The following is a 16195-nucleotide window of genomic DNA, read 5'->3' as shown; positions in this document are numbered from 1 at the left end:
TCTCTACAGGAAAACGATGGTTTGATGTACGAAATTTAATGAATTTTTTTCTTAGTTTTACAGGTAAAATATCAAGATACTTCTCAAAGCCAAAATATGGTTTTAAAATTTTATACACTTGACCTCTGGAAGAACAATGTATATCATTTGACCATATTTGCATAAATTGGTCTTTTAATCTTTGGTTTACAGTAGCAGATAACCATTCTATATTGACAAAATTATGGTTCTGCCAGACATATTGTAGCCCGCACATGTTCAAAATTCTTTGAATACAATCAATCCATGGGCTTTTACAATCGCTATTAAAATGTTGTGAAAATAAATATTTGTACACTGTATATACAATTTTGTTCTCGGGGCTTATTAGCATTTTCCCCCAATATGTAATTATTCTTGTATAAACATTAATATACAACGGGTAGCGCCCTGTTTCTCCATATATCATAAAATTCGGTGTTGTGCTTCTTAAGTACTGTTTTCAAAAATTTCAGATGTACACGTTCAATAATATCTAGATTTTCAAAGCCCCAAATTTCGCAGCCGTACAATAAAACTGGTAAAACAACCTTATCAAACAAATCAAATTGACAATTTACTGGTAAATTAAAATTTCTAATTTTTCTTATAACACCATACATAGCCTTTTGAGCCTGTTCACACAAATGCTTTCTTGCTTTTATAAATGAACCAGTTCTTGACAGAACGATACCCAGGTATTTGAATTCTTTAACATTTTCAATAACTTCTCCTTTATAATAAAAAAGCTTTTTCGATGTTGGACCTTTGGAGAAAACCATTATTTTTGTTTTATTAACATTGACATTAAGTTTGTATGTAAACACGTAGTATAGGCAATGAAAATCTGTTGAACGCGTCTATTCCACTCCATGTGGCAATTATTAATTTATTGAGAAACTAAACAAAATTTGATTTACAATTTACGCATTTAAAGAAATAAATTCAAAATGCATATACATTTTCTTTTCTATATAATATGTAGATTCTAATATGCAATGCTGAATACTAAAGTGATGCATAAATGTAACTATGTTCAATTACATGCATCTATTGGAGCATTTCACATTGCAGGAGAAAATGTTAAACTTATTATTATTTACAGCAATGTCCCGTGCTGCGTTTTACAAAAGAACTTGCGACAAATATTTTTTTTAATCTCATGGAATGAATATTGATAAGAATCAAAGTACTGAAAGTACTGTTAGGCGGTGGCGCTGTTTGAAAGTGACATATTACATGTATGATAATAATTGTTGTCGAAATAAAAAAAAGTTGCAGTCTCGTGGACTATCACACTTTCTTTTGTCCTCATAGTCAGTTAATACATTTAGGTGTAAAGAAAACGGAATGGTTTACAAGAACCTATTTGATAAAACTGGTATTGCTTTTGGAATGCACGTCATCATGAAACAGGAGAGTCAATCAATATTTTATCTTCGACTTTATTGGATTATTTCCATTTGCTCACAACGAAAGTGAATAACAATTTGAAAAAAGATATCGTTATACAATATTCAGTCGCGGCAGTTTCATCAATCAACTTTTTAAAGTACATTTGTACGTGTCCTATTGTATTTAGCTATAGATTTATTGGATTTGGGAAAGTCACATGTATATTCTATTGCTTCTCAGTACACTTTAAAACGCATAATTTACTTGCTACATTAAACTCTTCTAGTAAACTTACAACAAATATTGAATAATTATTGAAAATTAGTTTTCAAAAACACCAAACAAACAAAATCAAAGTTGAACGCATGTTTTTCTGAACGTACAGCTGTGAATATAAATTTCATTTTATTTTTTGCATGTACTGTATACATAAATCTAGGGTTTGCATATCCCAGCAATATTTCCGGAAAGCTATAGTTCTGTAGCTCAGTAAAAAATTACAGTCATCTATGAAGCACATTTTTGCCTTCATGTTTCATTATTTATCGCAAATATAGCATGGATGTATACGCTACGGCTGATGTAGCAATTCGTTGATTGATCTCCTTAACTACATTGACAAGAAGGATTGATGATCAAGATCGACTAATTGTTCAAAACGTGTCTGCAATAGAAGATTTTATTACACAAAAATGTGAAATACAAATGCAGTCGATTGCTTTTAATACGTCATCAAAAATCACAGATATTGAGAATATTTTGCTTACTCGCCTTGAGAAAATCCTTTTATTTGCTTACAAAAAATCTGAACTGAAAATCTTTGAAACATCGTAAAATGTGGTTTGTTTATACATGTAAAATTTGTCACACACTGGTTTTCACCGTCGTGACCAATTGTTTGGGGAAATTAGCTCAAGGATTAACCTGTGTCTAATTGCAAGAAACTTGCTTCCACAGAACCTGAATGAATCAAAATAAAATCCGTAAATTTAAGTAAAAACTGTCTTTATTGAATTGCCGCAAGATGGAAAGTTAGTGTCTTATAAAGAAAATGAATGATATACACAAATTATAAAAGCATGTTATAAAATCAAAGAGATAACAAAAGTTCCGAAACACAATTAAAACAGATAAACAATAGACATAAAAAGAAATCAAAACAATATCGAGCATAGCGCTTACCTAAAACATGATTCCTAATGAACATTGTTGATTAATAATAAAATATCGAAAAATGTAATAAAATAAAGACTTAAACTTGTTTTGTAAATTTAGCGGAAAAAGTTTCTATTTTCGTTTTTGTTTACGATAACTTTTTTATCTCCTCGCGCAGAAGAGTTCTATCTGGCAAGGCGCGGTAAAGTTTAAATGGACGAAAAGTTAAATCTTTAAGGAATTAGTTTTAGAGCAGAAATTAATACATAATAAGCATAATTTAAAGTGTAGATTTAAATATTACAGAGTTATTTAATAAAGGCGGACAATTTTTAGCGGATAACATTTTAACATTAAAGTAATGAAAGAAATTTAAAAACTATCTAATTAATTGGATTAAGGTATTAAAAACTATTTCAAAAATATCCTTAATTTAAAAATAAGTAATAAAAACCTTAAATGACTGTTATAGTTAAGTTTAAATTGATAAATTTTAAACTTTTAATGTAGCAAATTGTAACATGGCTACTCGATTTGCACGTGAATTTTATAATCCGAGCTCGATCGATTAGCGTGTTTGAAAAAAAAGTCAGCAGCAAGTAAAGCGTCAAATTCAGTAGTAAATATTGTCTGATGAATATTGAGGTTCCTGTAATAAAATTAATGTTCCTACAGACTTAGTGGGTTACAAAACAAGGTAAATCCAAATAAGGTAAGTCCAAAATTAAATACATTTGTATCGTAAATTTCAAGTTGTTTGAACATTGTATGTTTAAAAACACATGCAGACTTGTAGAAGAAAGTGTGCCATTGATCGGTTGAAGTTCAATAAAATGTAATTTATGTAATATTCATTGTCAGTATCTGTTTTGAATTCTTTGGAATACGCTACAACAAAATAAATATTCTGCCTCCACTAAAATTAATGCGTTGAAAAATGAAATATGAAATGGCAAACCTGTTTAAATAGTGTGTTTCTGACATTTTTTTACATCATCAAAAAACAAGAAGCGATTATTGTGAGATCTCTTAACAAATTATCACAGTGATATAGTTTATGCAGCCCTGATACAGAGTGTAACGTCACAACTGGCAGTTAGTGCATAAATTTTTGATACCGCGTAAGCAGACAGGGTAACGGCTCATTTAAAATAAACACAATTTCATAAATTATTTAAATATATGTACAAAATAATTAGCAGCTATAATGCCTAAAATATCTGATAAGATTAAAATTAGTTCTCATACTGAAATCGACACATAGAAAAAACATTGTCTGTAACACTGCATACCTAACAGAGTCATCGTTCCTTATCCGCTAGGGTCCCCGTGAGAAATACTCTTTCGGTCGGGACGGTAGCAATAGACCATGGCTATTTATAGCCACCGTCTAAAACTTAATTCGAGCTAAACTGTATCAAATAATTCCAACTCTTGTAAGTAAATCTTACTCGTAATTAGCAAAACCATTTGATAACTTGTGAATAATGAACATTAATTTTTAAATCTGGCCATCAGTCGTAAGTTCTTTTGTAAAGCGCTACATCAATGTCCTGTTATTTGGTTTCTATTTCAAATATTTCATTTTCTTAATATTGCCATTTCTATTATATTCGCACACTAACAAATGGTCATCATTGTCCACACATACACCGTAAGGATCCTTCAGATCACAGTTATCAATGTAACGGAGAAACTGTCCATTCTGATCCAGAATGTGGATACAATGGTTGTCTCTGTCTGCTGTCAGGATATGACTCTGACTGTCTGTTGTAATACCAAAAGGTTTAAATGGTTTGTTCTTGATAACTGAGGGATGGTGCTTGTATCTCCATCTGGATTTCCCGCTCTGATTAACCACCACTACTGCACCAGCCGCCCAATCAGATACACAGATGTCATGGTTTCTGTTCTCAGTTATGTATTTAATTTTACTGTTCCCCGAGTACAGAGGTTTATCTTCATCATCAAATTGAATGGCTTGTTTTTCAGTAGATCCTGAGTAACGGACAACTTTGGATTGAGTCATATCAATACAGTAACTGTACATGGTAACCAAGAGGTCGCCAGTAGAGGTGACACACATCTTACTAGGCAACCATCCCTGAAATATGATCAATTCTTCTGTCTGTCCATTCTTTACTATATATACTGTGTTTGTCCCGTCTAAGAACAGTAAATTCCCACTACTGTCTACAGCAATATCATATGCCAATGTTCCTGATTTAGTTTTGATTGTCTGGAGGATTGTGCCGTTAATGGTGTAACAATGGATATTATCAGTCTCATCATTCGCCCATATCTTGTCATCTCTAAGACAGGTAACATTGCGTGGATAATTATTATAGCTTTCAGTTTTTAACGTGACAACGAGCTCCGGTTCATTCAATATTTCTCTGACTGAAGTATTTTGTAAGTTTAGTGACGAGGTATTCTCTTTAGTATCGGTAGAAAATAGTGTAAAATGACCAAATAAGCTATACATCTTTTCATGATCTATTGGTTTAGGAATGAATGTTGGCAATGATACCTGCACCATGTGAGGAAGCTTGCTGAAATCTCTGACCTGGGATCTGTATTCAATGGTTTTGATTACCTCAGTGGATTCCTGAATATCACCCAAAGCCTGAAATGTTTGTTTTATGAGAGACTGCGTCTTTCTGATTTCATCTAGCTGTTTTTGTAAATCATCTCTGTGTTTCATTTTTATCTCATTGATTTCAGTTTTCATTCTGTTGATTATGCAGTTTATTTCTTTGTGCCATTGGTCTCCTTGTTTGGATATTTCTGTTCTTATTCTCTCATATCCTCCATCCAGGTTGGCAAGCTGGTTTTCCAAGTCAAGGGATATTTCTTCATATGAAGGAGAAATACAATTTACTAACTCCTTTGAATCATTATCAATAGTTTCTTTCTTTGTCTTATAAATATCTGAAAGTTTTTCAAACCTATGTCCCCCATGCTGTTCTGATGCCACGCAGGAAGAACACACTAAAAAGTTTTCACAATTTTTGCATTTGAATTTGCAATGTTTGAATGTGTGTGTTTTACATTTTGGATAAATCAAGGTTGATTTTCGTTGCTGGAAAGGAACTACTTTATGTTTGTCATATCCATCCAAGATGTGTTCACCTATACAGGGCTTGCAAAGATTGACATGACAAAAGTCACAGTAACTTTGCGCTATAGCGGTCTCACAAAGGGCACATCGGTGCACGTCCTGGGCACTAGAACGAGGATCCATAGTTGTTCTACAAATAAATATTAAAACTTAAAACTTAATCGTCCTTCGATCTTAACCAAGAGCCCCCCAAAAAAATATCAAAACAAGTTTTAAACTTTTTGAACCGTATTTATAAACATAAAGTTTTATATACAGTGCATGATTAAAGTGAAAGTAATTTTTTAATGATAAACTTAAAATTGTATCTTTAACTGAATCTATAAATTTGAGGTTTATCAAAATAGATACGAAGTTGGAAATATACACTCATCATACCGAATCAATGGAAAAGATATTTATCCATCCTCTACTATTCTTCACTCCAACAAGGCTGCGTGTGCTTGTTACTATGTTTTCAAATAATTAGAGTTATTCCCCGTGTTTTATATACTGTGTAGATGTTTTAAGATGTTCGTGACCATTGTTTAGTTGTATTAACATCCTTTAGTCAAAGAGTTCTGTATATAGGAAAATAATTAAATTTTAAAGCTAAAATATATGAATTTTGCCTTCACTGAAAGATAGTTTATGGCCCAACATATCACATTTAAAAGTTTAAAACAGATCTGATGATGAATTTGTTGACCATTTAGCCTTCTTAAGCATTAATTTGTTTCAACATTACTTTTGAAAAAGAAATGTATATAAAATGTGATAGAACAGGTTGCAAGTGATTTTAATTATTGGTTGTTTAAATAAATTTATTCATGCTGTCGTATGTTTCCATATTATACAGTTTTATTTATTTATTATTAAAGTTATTTATTTGGTAGTCACTTATGGGTTACCATACATGAAAAGTAGAGAGTATTCAGATTGTTGTTCATGGTCTAGTGATTGTTAACTTTGGTTGGTTAGTTATAAGGTGAAAGGTAGAATTCTTTTAAGGTAGAGTGATTTTGGGATGTTTGATTTAATTTCTCCAGTGACTACTGTTGAGAGCGGTCTGTTTTATTTCATTCTATACAGATTTTGACTAAGACCTAAAGTAAGAGAGTTTAACTTTATTAACTTGTGTGAAAGATAAATAAATTAAAAATTAAAATAAAGGGTTAAAATGCTATTTATTAAAGTAATTGTTTTATCAGTAATCAATTATTTATTTGGTTGATTTGTAGAGTCATTCCTACAATCCTGCACGTGTAAATTACAGTGATGCATGTTACTAGGTTTTGATACCATATATCTGGTAAGATTTATGTTTTGTGTGACTAACATTTAAATGTATGTGGTATCCTAATTGTCTAAACTGAGTCTATACTAATTTTTGACATTTATATATAAAAGTCATAATTATGCATATATGTGATATATTTACATATTGATCATTCTTTATGATAATGGTGAAATATGAACAATTGATGGATTTTAATATGATCTATTTTCCAGTTCATTAAAATATTAAATGTGATTGAATTATGAAATGGAGTTATTGTACTTGATGTATGTGTTTGTGTTGTCTTGTGATGTGTATGTTTATGTATGTTTGTGTATGTATCAGAGCCATATATAACTTTCATCTGTAGTGGCAATAAAATCTGTTACAATATACTATACTTGTGTCCAGCTGAGTGATAAATCCCGTACAAAAATTTAAAGTAACCGTACACTACCTTTCATGAATCATGAATGTTTTGCTCATAAGTTTCTATCTAGCTACGCAACTAAATTTTCTTGCAAAAATCTACGAGGTGGGGAAACTTCTGCACGTTTATTGCATTTTAGTGACCGGTGACCACAACTATTCTGATTCCGTTACTGAAGTGTTATATAAACGATGCATATTTAGATCAGACACCATGCACTGAACCAAAGTTCAAATTGTTCATTTCATAACTATTTGAAGATACATTTTTTAAATAAAAAAAAAGGAACGTAGACCTGATTATTAACTATTATGCATATTTCTTTAAGATATAACGTATGTAATTCATTTGACAATTAATGCATATATCTCTCAACAACACATCCTATGAATAAAAAAAAAATCAGAAAATAAGTAAGAAAAACTAACATCTCTGGCCATGGAATACATTCGTTTGTCCTGCCATTGGGATGACTGATTTCTATATGTCTCTCTATTGATTTGAAACGATGTAACGATATTGGCTTGTTGCAAAACGAGATATGGTCCTTCCCTGTAAATCACACTCGGTTCGGTTGAATCTCACCCAGATCATTTGAATTCATTGGGATAACCAATGGAAAAGACGCACTACTTAATAAATATAATAAAACAAAGAAAATCTATTTTATGAACGTTTCATACAGATTACCAAATACATATTTAGAACAATGTCAAAGAAGCTATAAACTTTTTTATTTTATTTATTTATTTTCATTTTATTTTATTTATCAAAACTGGTTGGATAAAAATATAGATGTTAAGGACTTGGACCTGTTCAATGCATGTCGTAATTGGAAAAAATGACCTAATATCGAGCAGTAAATAAAGCGCATGAATTCGTAGTTCTAAAATTATTTTTTTTCTGATTTTGCTACATAAATCAAGTTGTGATACCAAGTATTTATCAGAGTTACATCATTTACATGTAACTATATTGATGTTAATAATACAATCGCTTGATTTTTTTTCCTTCGAAGATGATCAAAGTGAGTTCAATTCTTGCTGATTATAGGCTGAATCTTACCCAACACATACTATATGTTACTGAGTGTACAATTATCTCGAAAAAAAAATCGGAGACAAGCTAAGTTGTAATATTGGTAGTATTCTCTTAGATAAAAGAAAAATAGAAGGCTAGGGAAATTCTGAAGTTCACCCTTAAGATGAACCCCAAAATTGTGGGACATACATGCTATACAGGTAAGTATCGGTATCTCGAACATGGGATATCTCGAATACCCCGGTTATGTCGAAGTCGGCCGCCGGTCCCGACCGTTTTCCCTATATATTTGATTTTAAAAACTACTGATATCTCGAATACGGTTATCTCGAATACCCCGCTTATGTCGAAGTATGTTTACGGTCCCAATAACAAATTTTACCTGGGTTATCTCGAAGTGAAGTCAATTTTCCGGTCTGCTAATCGCACCCCGCATGTCGTGTCCTCGTTATTCTCGCCCGCGGCAATTCACACCTTTTCTCAAGACTGATAGTCTATTAACTCCACGCTTAGCCAGTGAAGCTATCGATGACACGGTAATTGTGTTAACACGTCAGGACAAAAACAAAAACGCTAATGGAGTCGAAGAATTTCGAATTTGGATATCTCGAACACCCGGATATCTCGAAGTTTTTCCGTGGTCCCCCGAACTTCGAGATATCGATATTTAACATGTATATGGAAACTTTTTAATAAACAATCAAAGGTTTAAGGAAGCAGTGCATATGTATAAAAAGTTTCATCTTAATCTAGCTGAAATCCCAATTGAAAATAAACTGCTAATTTCCAACTTTTCAATCGAATTAACTGTATCAACCGCTATTTGTCAATGAGCATATTTTTATAACCAAAAACAATAAGAAAATATTTACTTTTTCAGGGAACAGAAGTGAAGCTAGATTTGCTGCCGTTTTGGGCAAATTTGAGAAATGATTACCAACAGAGTGGAGATAATCAAGGAGCAAGGGAAACAAATCCAATGATAAAGAGACTGCATCGAGAACAACAAAGCAGGCAATAAGACTATTAAAAGTCCTCAAATTATTTAAGCATATCATAATTTGATTCACTCCAGATTGTTGGGATTGGTTTATTGTTGTTGATTGTTTTAATTCAAATAAAGGAAAGGTATTTCATTATTACAAAACATAAATAACAATTTTAAAGTAGAAAATACATGACCCTTAGTTGTCGAATCTGTCTCATGTTCCATGTATGTTTGTTTTTGAAAGTTGAATGATGTAAAGCATTTCTGATGTTATGTGAGAGTAAAGTTTGAAATCATTCTCTGGTATTTAAATATATGGATATGAATATCGTATTTGTATTAAGCTTGTTTCAATTCATATATTCAATAAACAGAAGAGAAAATTGATACAAGTATATTTGTGCGAGATCACTGAGTAAATCATCTGCCTTCATACAACATCAAATGTGCTTGAAGAAAGGACCGATTCCCTCCACAAGCACTAATCTGTATTGACCCTTGGTTCATTCTTTAATAACTTTTCATAGATGGTAATGTTTACTTTAGATAATTTTTCGGACTGACGTACACTGTATAAATGAGAGTAGATCTGAAATATGTCATAAAAGGATGATTTAAGAAAAAAAGCAGTAAATACTCAGTATCTATTCTTAGGGGTAGGGGTTGGTTGCATGGTTCTGTCCTCATACATTGATTTTATTTGAAACATATATGTCTACGTTCCCATTGTAAAATATTATTCAGCAAAATATTTTTGATATGAATTGTCTTTTTTTAAAATTGTTTATTTTTGTATGTTCCAATTTCTTTTTTTAAACAAAATCTATTTGCAGTATACATGTAGAATGTAGGCCTATGCATGTATTTTAATATATAATACAATTAATTATTAAATCTATTGTTTAAAAAATTATATAGCTGCCTCAGTTTATAAGATACTGTTAAGTTTGATTGACATGGGTTCCATGTATTTTTGACTCTTATCTTTCTATCAAGGGTATAGTGCCATCTTTTTTTTCTATTTTTCTGCTGTATTGGCATAGCCATAGTCGGAAACCCACGGTCGGTCTCGCCTCTCTTACCTAAGACCAACCGTGGGTTTCTGACGATGTAGCATAACATGTACATTCCATTTTCAATGTTAATTTTAGGGTTGTCTCTCTTTGTATTTGTTTTGGAGATCTCTTCATGTCTAAAAAAGACTAAAAAAAAACCTAATAAAATAATTCAAGCTTTTATGAATCTTGTTTTTGTAAATCTTGTGTGTGCGTTCAATGTTTGTAAATATTTGTTAAAATTGTCGATATTAGAATTACACTCTACTGAAATGTTTATAAAAATCTCTTTGAATTATTTGCAGTATCTAATGATACTGCATGAAAACCTACATTTGTATGCAGAAAAAATCCAATAAATCACACGTTTAATTTTCAGTATAAGCACATCAAATAACTGCTGCGAACAAAAGTGTCTATACTCGCTCCCAGATTGGTATAACAGACAACATTTATAGTCGCATAAAATCATATGTTCAGTGTTTGCTCAACTCCATTACTTTGAGAATTCTAGAACGACTTTTCCTTTATTTGTAATTTATTTATTTATTTTTTTTTTTGGGGGGGGGGGGTTAACGGTCATATTAGAAGTATTTGGCATTTATGCATATTATTACCATTGTTTTATTAACGTCAACGGCTACAAAACTTGTCAGTTTTTGTGTGCAGTTAAATTTTTAAAACAATGATATTTTGAATAATTAAAATAGGATGTTACCACCCATATGTAACTATGTAAACAGGCCTTATCCAAATGAAAATTTGTTGAACGCGTCTATTCCATGTACCAATTATTAATTTATTGAGAAACTAAACAAAGCTTGATTTACAATTTACGCATTTAAAAATATACAGTAATAATGCATTTCATGTTCTTTTCTATATGATATATATATTTTTAAAGTATGCAGTGTGCAGAGTACCAAAGTGATGCATAAAGGCAACATTATAAAATTACATGTATTTTTAAAACATTTCACAACGCATGAAAAATGTTAAACTTTTATTATTTACATCAATGTTCCGTGGTCCTTTAATTTTAACAAATAGAACTGACGACAAAGTCATAAAACTTTTTAGTCCCATGAAATGAATATTAATAAGAAAAAATAATTCGTGGCAAACTACTATAGTATTCAAAAATAATTTCAATTCTTGTAAATCTTATCGGTAATAAGTCAAACCATTTATAACCTGTAAATAATGAACATTTACATTTGATCGTAAGTCTTAAAGCTGAACACCGCTCGTAAATAGGCACCGTCACACAGATACCTGGTATATAAACCCCTCGATTTCGTTACACCCGATTGCACACCTGAACCTCTTGGCCGACATGTAGTATTCCTTTCGTGGTCTTTAGATTTTATTCATTTTTTTTCTTATCTTATGTTCATTTTCTGTTCGTAAATAATGCATTGACCAATTTATTTGATGTTAGTATTCTCCTGGCTTCAAAAAGGTCCGTAAAATTTGATAATTTCATCGCGACCGAGTAACACGGCGAGGCAAAATGTACGTCCACACAGGTGAGACCTCTACAGCGAAGTACTTTGAACTGTTTAGAGGTCTGTCCCTTATATAAGAGTTGTAGGGACAGCAGCGATTAAAGAGAAATATGGCGGACAGTGCCTATTTACGAGAGGTGTTCAGCTTTAAATTCTTTTGTTAAGCGCATCCCTGTTACTCGGTTTCTATTTCAAATATTTTATTTTCTTTATATTGCTTTCGTAATTATATTCGCACACAAACAAATTGTCATTATTATCCACACATAAACCATAAGGATTGTTTAGATGACAGTTATCAATGTAACGGAGAAACTGTCCATTCTGATCTAGAATGTGAATACAATGATTGTCAAAATCTGCTGTCAGTATACGACTCTGACTGTCTGATGTGATACCATAGGGTTTGAAAGGTTCGTTCTTGGTAACTGAGGGATGACCGGTGTATCTCCATCTGAGTTCCCCGTCCTGATTAACTACCACTACTGCACCAGCCCCACAGTCAGCTACACATATGTCATGGTTTCTGTTCTCTGTAATGTATTTAATTATGCCATTCCCAGAGTACAAAGGTTTACCTTCATCATCGAATTGAATGGTTTGTTTCTCCGTAGATCCCGAGTAACGGACAACTTTGGATTGAGATGTATCATCAGTGTACATGGTAACCAGGAGATCACCAGTAGAGGTGAGGCACAGCTGCGAGGAACGCCATCCCTGTAATGTGATCAGCTGTTCTATCTGCCCATTTATTACTTTATACATTGTCTTCCCGCCAGTAAACAGTAGATTTCCTTTACTGTCTACAGCTATATCATATGACAATTGTCCTGATTTAGTTTTGATTGTCTGAAGGAGTGATCCGTTTAAGCTGAAGCAATTGATATTATTAGTCCAATTAACCGCCCATATCTTGTCGTCATCAAGGCAGGTAACACGGCGTAGATCTTTATAGTATCCAGTCTTTATTGAGACAACAAGCTCCGGTTCATCCAGTAATTCTCTGACTGCAGTATTGTGTTGGTTTAGTGACAAGGTACTTTCTTTAGTGTCAATAGATAATGGTGTAAAATGGCCTAATGAACTATACAGCCTCTCATGATCTATTTGTTTAGGAATGAATGTTGGCAGTGATACCTGTGCCATGTGAGGAAGCTTGCTGAAATCTCTGATGTCAGATTTATATTCAATCGTTCGTAATACCTCGGTGGATTCTTGAATATCCATCAAAGCCTGTAATGTTTGTTTTATTAGAGACTCCGTCTTCCTGATTTCATCCAACTGTTTCTGTAAAACATCTCTGTGTTTCATTTTTACCTCATTGATTTTAGTTTTCATTCTGCTGATGATGGTATTGATTTCTCTGTGCCATTCCTCTCCTTGTTTGGATATCTCTGTTGTTATTTTCTCATATCCTCCATCTAAGTTGGCTAGCTGGTTTTCCAAATCAAGGGCTATTTCTTCATATGAAGGAGAAATACAATTTACTAACTCTTTTGCATCATTTTTAATAGTTTCTTTCTTTGTCTTATAAATTTCTAAAAGTTCCTCAAACCTATGTCCCCCATGCTGTTCTGATGCCATGCAGGATGAACAAACTAAAATATTTTCACAATTTTTGCATTTGAATTTGCAATGTTTGAATGGGTGTGTTTCACATTTAGGATAAATCAAGGTTGATTTTCGTTGCTGGAAGGGAACTATTTTGTGTTTGTCATATCCATCCAAGATGTGCTCACCTATACAGAGCTTGCAGAGGTTGATATGACAAAAGTCGCAGTAGCTTTGCACAGTAGCGGTCTCACAAAGGTCACATCGGTGTACGTCCTGGGCACTAGAACGAGGATCCATAGTTGTTCTACAAATAGGTATTAAAAACTTCAATTTTAATCGTCCCTCGATCTCAACCAAGAGCCAAAAAAAGATCTGACCGAATTTTAAACTTTATGAACCGTATATACAGTATATGAATAAAATGAAAGTAGTTTTTTTTTTATAAACTTTAAAATTATATCTTTAACTGAATATATAATGGGGTTTATCAAAGTAGATTCGAAGTTGGAAATATAAATTCATCATAAATTGTCACGTATTTATAAAAACGATGTTTATCCACCCATTACTACTCTTCAGTCCAACATGGCTGCGTAGGCTCGTTATCTGTTAGATGATTTCAAATAATTAGAGTTATTCCCCGTGCTTTATTTACTATGTAGATATTTTCGAATTTTAAAAGAACTGGTTGGTCGTGGCTATTTTTAAGCTGTATTTTTTTCCTGTAAACAAATGCCTCTGTTTATATACAAAAAAATCAAGTTTTAAAGCCAAAATATTTGAATTACTTCCTTACTGGATCATTGTTTATGACCCGAAATATCATATTAAAAGTTTAGAGCAGATTTGATGATGAATTTGTTAACCACACAACTAGACTCCTTAAACATTTTGAAACTTGTTTTACCGTTACCTTTGAATAAGAAATTTATATAAAACAAGCTTCAAGGTAATCATACACGACCTTTTTTGAATCATGAATGTTTTGCCCTATTGTTGTGGTTTAATTAGCTACGCCACTGAAAAAACTTGCAAAAATCTACGATGAGGGGAAAACGTTTTATTCATTTTAGTGACATGTAAACACAACTATTTTGATTCCTTTACTGAACGGTTATATAAACGATGCACATTCAGATCACAACACTCTGCACTGAAGTGAAGCAATTAATAGTTTAGATAGTACTAGTTTACCTAAACTGAATTGTCTACATAACCTGAGTGTGTATTAATTACAGGTGTAAATCTAACTTCTGCAAATGCATCTTGGCTTTGTTAAGGTAAAATTATCACAAAATATGGACCTTTATCAATAGCTTATTAAGAGAATTTCACGCCATATTGAATCTGTCCATAATCAGCAAAAGCTTGTCCCAGCTTCATTATGAATTCAGTATTATCTGTAAATACATGCAATATATGAACATAACGGATGATAAATATGCAGAGTAAAATGCAGTTATAGAAACTTGTAGGATTTTTTTTTTTGGGGGGGGGGGGGGTTAAAACAATTTTTGGGAAAATGAAAAGCAAATCAAATAAAACTAAAGGTTGTTATATTGAATTATCATTAGGCAACAGGAGGCCGAATCATTTTGTTGCTATGCAAAACATAGAGAGAGATCTTGGCAATGTTTGGTGTGCACAAGAGAAGATAAATCTTCAAATTGTTATCAGTATAACGGCTAATCTATACTACTATATTAAAATCATAGACTCGAATTTTTGGGCTTTAATACCGATAAATCGAAAGAGTACTGTCTTTTGTTTTATATATTCTAAACATCATTGGTACTTGAAGATTAACAATTTATTTTTATTTTTTCTCAATTAAGCTTCGCTAATTTTAATCAACGAAAAAATTCCGGAAATCAAATGAATTTTTTGGATTTTATAATATCGGGCATGCGTATTACAGTCACGCTTAATCACGGGAGGCTCTTTATTTTATGTTTCCACATTAATGCATTTGCATGGATAAACTAAGAAACAAATGCTTGTAAATTTTCATTGGAAATTTGTTTTCTGTTCATCAAAGAAAATACGGTAGATAACTCTAACACAGTGCATTTAATTTTAAATGTTGATTTGATAGTTTTATGGTAAAACCTTATGAATAAAAAAATATAATAACTTAACAGAGTTAATAATCATATTTGAAAATTAGAAGTTTACTTATTTTTTTAATTACCGGTAAATCAGTTTTGAACTACATATAATGTAAGATTTATAAGGAAAATCAACATGAAGAAAAATGAAATTCATATAAATGAAATGACAAATAAATGAAATTTATAATGAAATAAAATAATCTTTTAGATAAATGAAAAACAGAAGGCTAAGAAAATCCTGAAGTTCGTCTTCAAGATGAACCCCAAACTCTGGGACATACATGCCACATATGGAGACGTTTTTTATGAACAATACATCTTCATTCAGCTGAAATCTCGGTTGAAAATAAACTGTGAAATTCCAATGTGTTTTTCAATCGGATAAATTTAATCCGTTTGTCAATGAGCATATTTTCATATCAAAAGACAGTACAAACATGATATATTTTTATCAGGGAACAGAAGTAAAGACAGATTTGCTGGCATTCCTGATAAATGCTTAGCAACAAAGTGGGGATATTCAAGGAGTAAAGAAGACAAATCTTGTGATTGAGAGACTGC

The 16195-nt window shown here is 32.0% G+C and overlaps 2 protein-coding genes across 2 annotated transcripts; both read right to left on the bottom strand.

Annotated features, from left to right (window-relative positions):
* Positions 1-2459: 2459 nt before the first annotated feature.
* LOC128160606 (uncharacterized) lies at positions 2460-5812 on the bottom strand. The gene has a single exon (XM_052823940.1). The coding sequence runs from the start codon at positions 5810-5812 to the stop codon at positions 4136-4138; it is 1677 nt and encodes a 558-aa protein (XP_052679900.1). The 3' UTR covers positions 2460-4135.
* A 5688-nt stretch (positions 5813-11500) lies between these two features.
* Positions 11501-13970, bottom strand: LOC128160265 (uncharacterized). The gene has a single exon (XM_052823561.1). The coding sequence runs from the start codon at positions 13818-13820 to the stop codon at positions 12156-12158; it is 1665 nt and encodes a 554-aa protein (XP_052679521.1). The 5' UTR covers positions 13821-13970; the 3' UTR covers positions 11501-12155.
* Between the last annotated feature and the right edge of the window lie 2225 nt (positions 13971-16195).

This window comes from Crassostrea angulata, chromosome 8 (genome assembly GCF_025612915.1).
Source record: "Crassostrea angulata isolate pt1a10 chromosome 8, ASM2561291v2, whole genome shotgun sequence".
NCBI classification, from domain to species: domain Eukaryota; kingdom Metazoa; phylum Mollusca; class Bivalvia; order Ostreida; family Ostreidae; genus Magallana; species Magallana angulata.
This window is presented reverse-complemented; position numbering and strand designations above follow the sequence as displayed.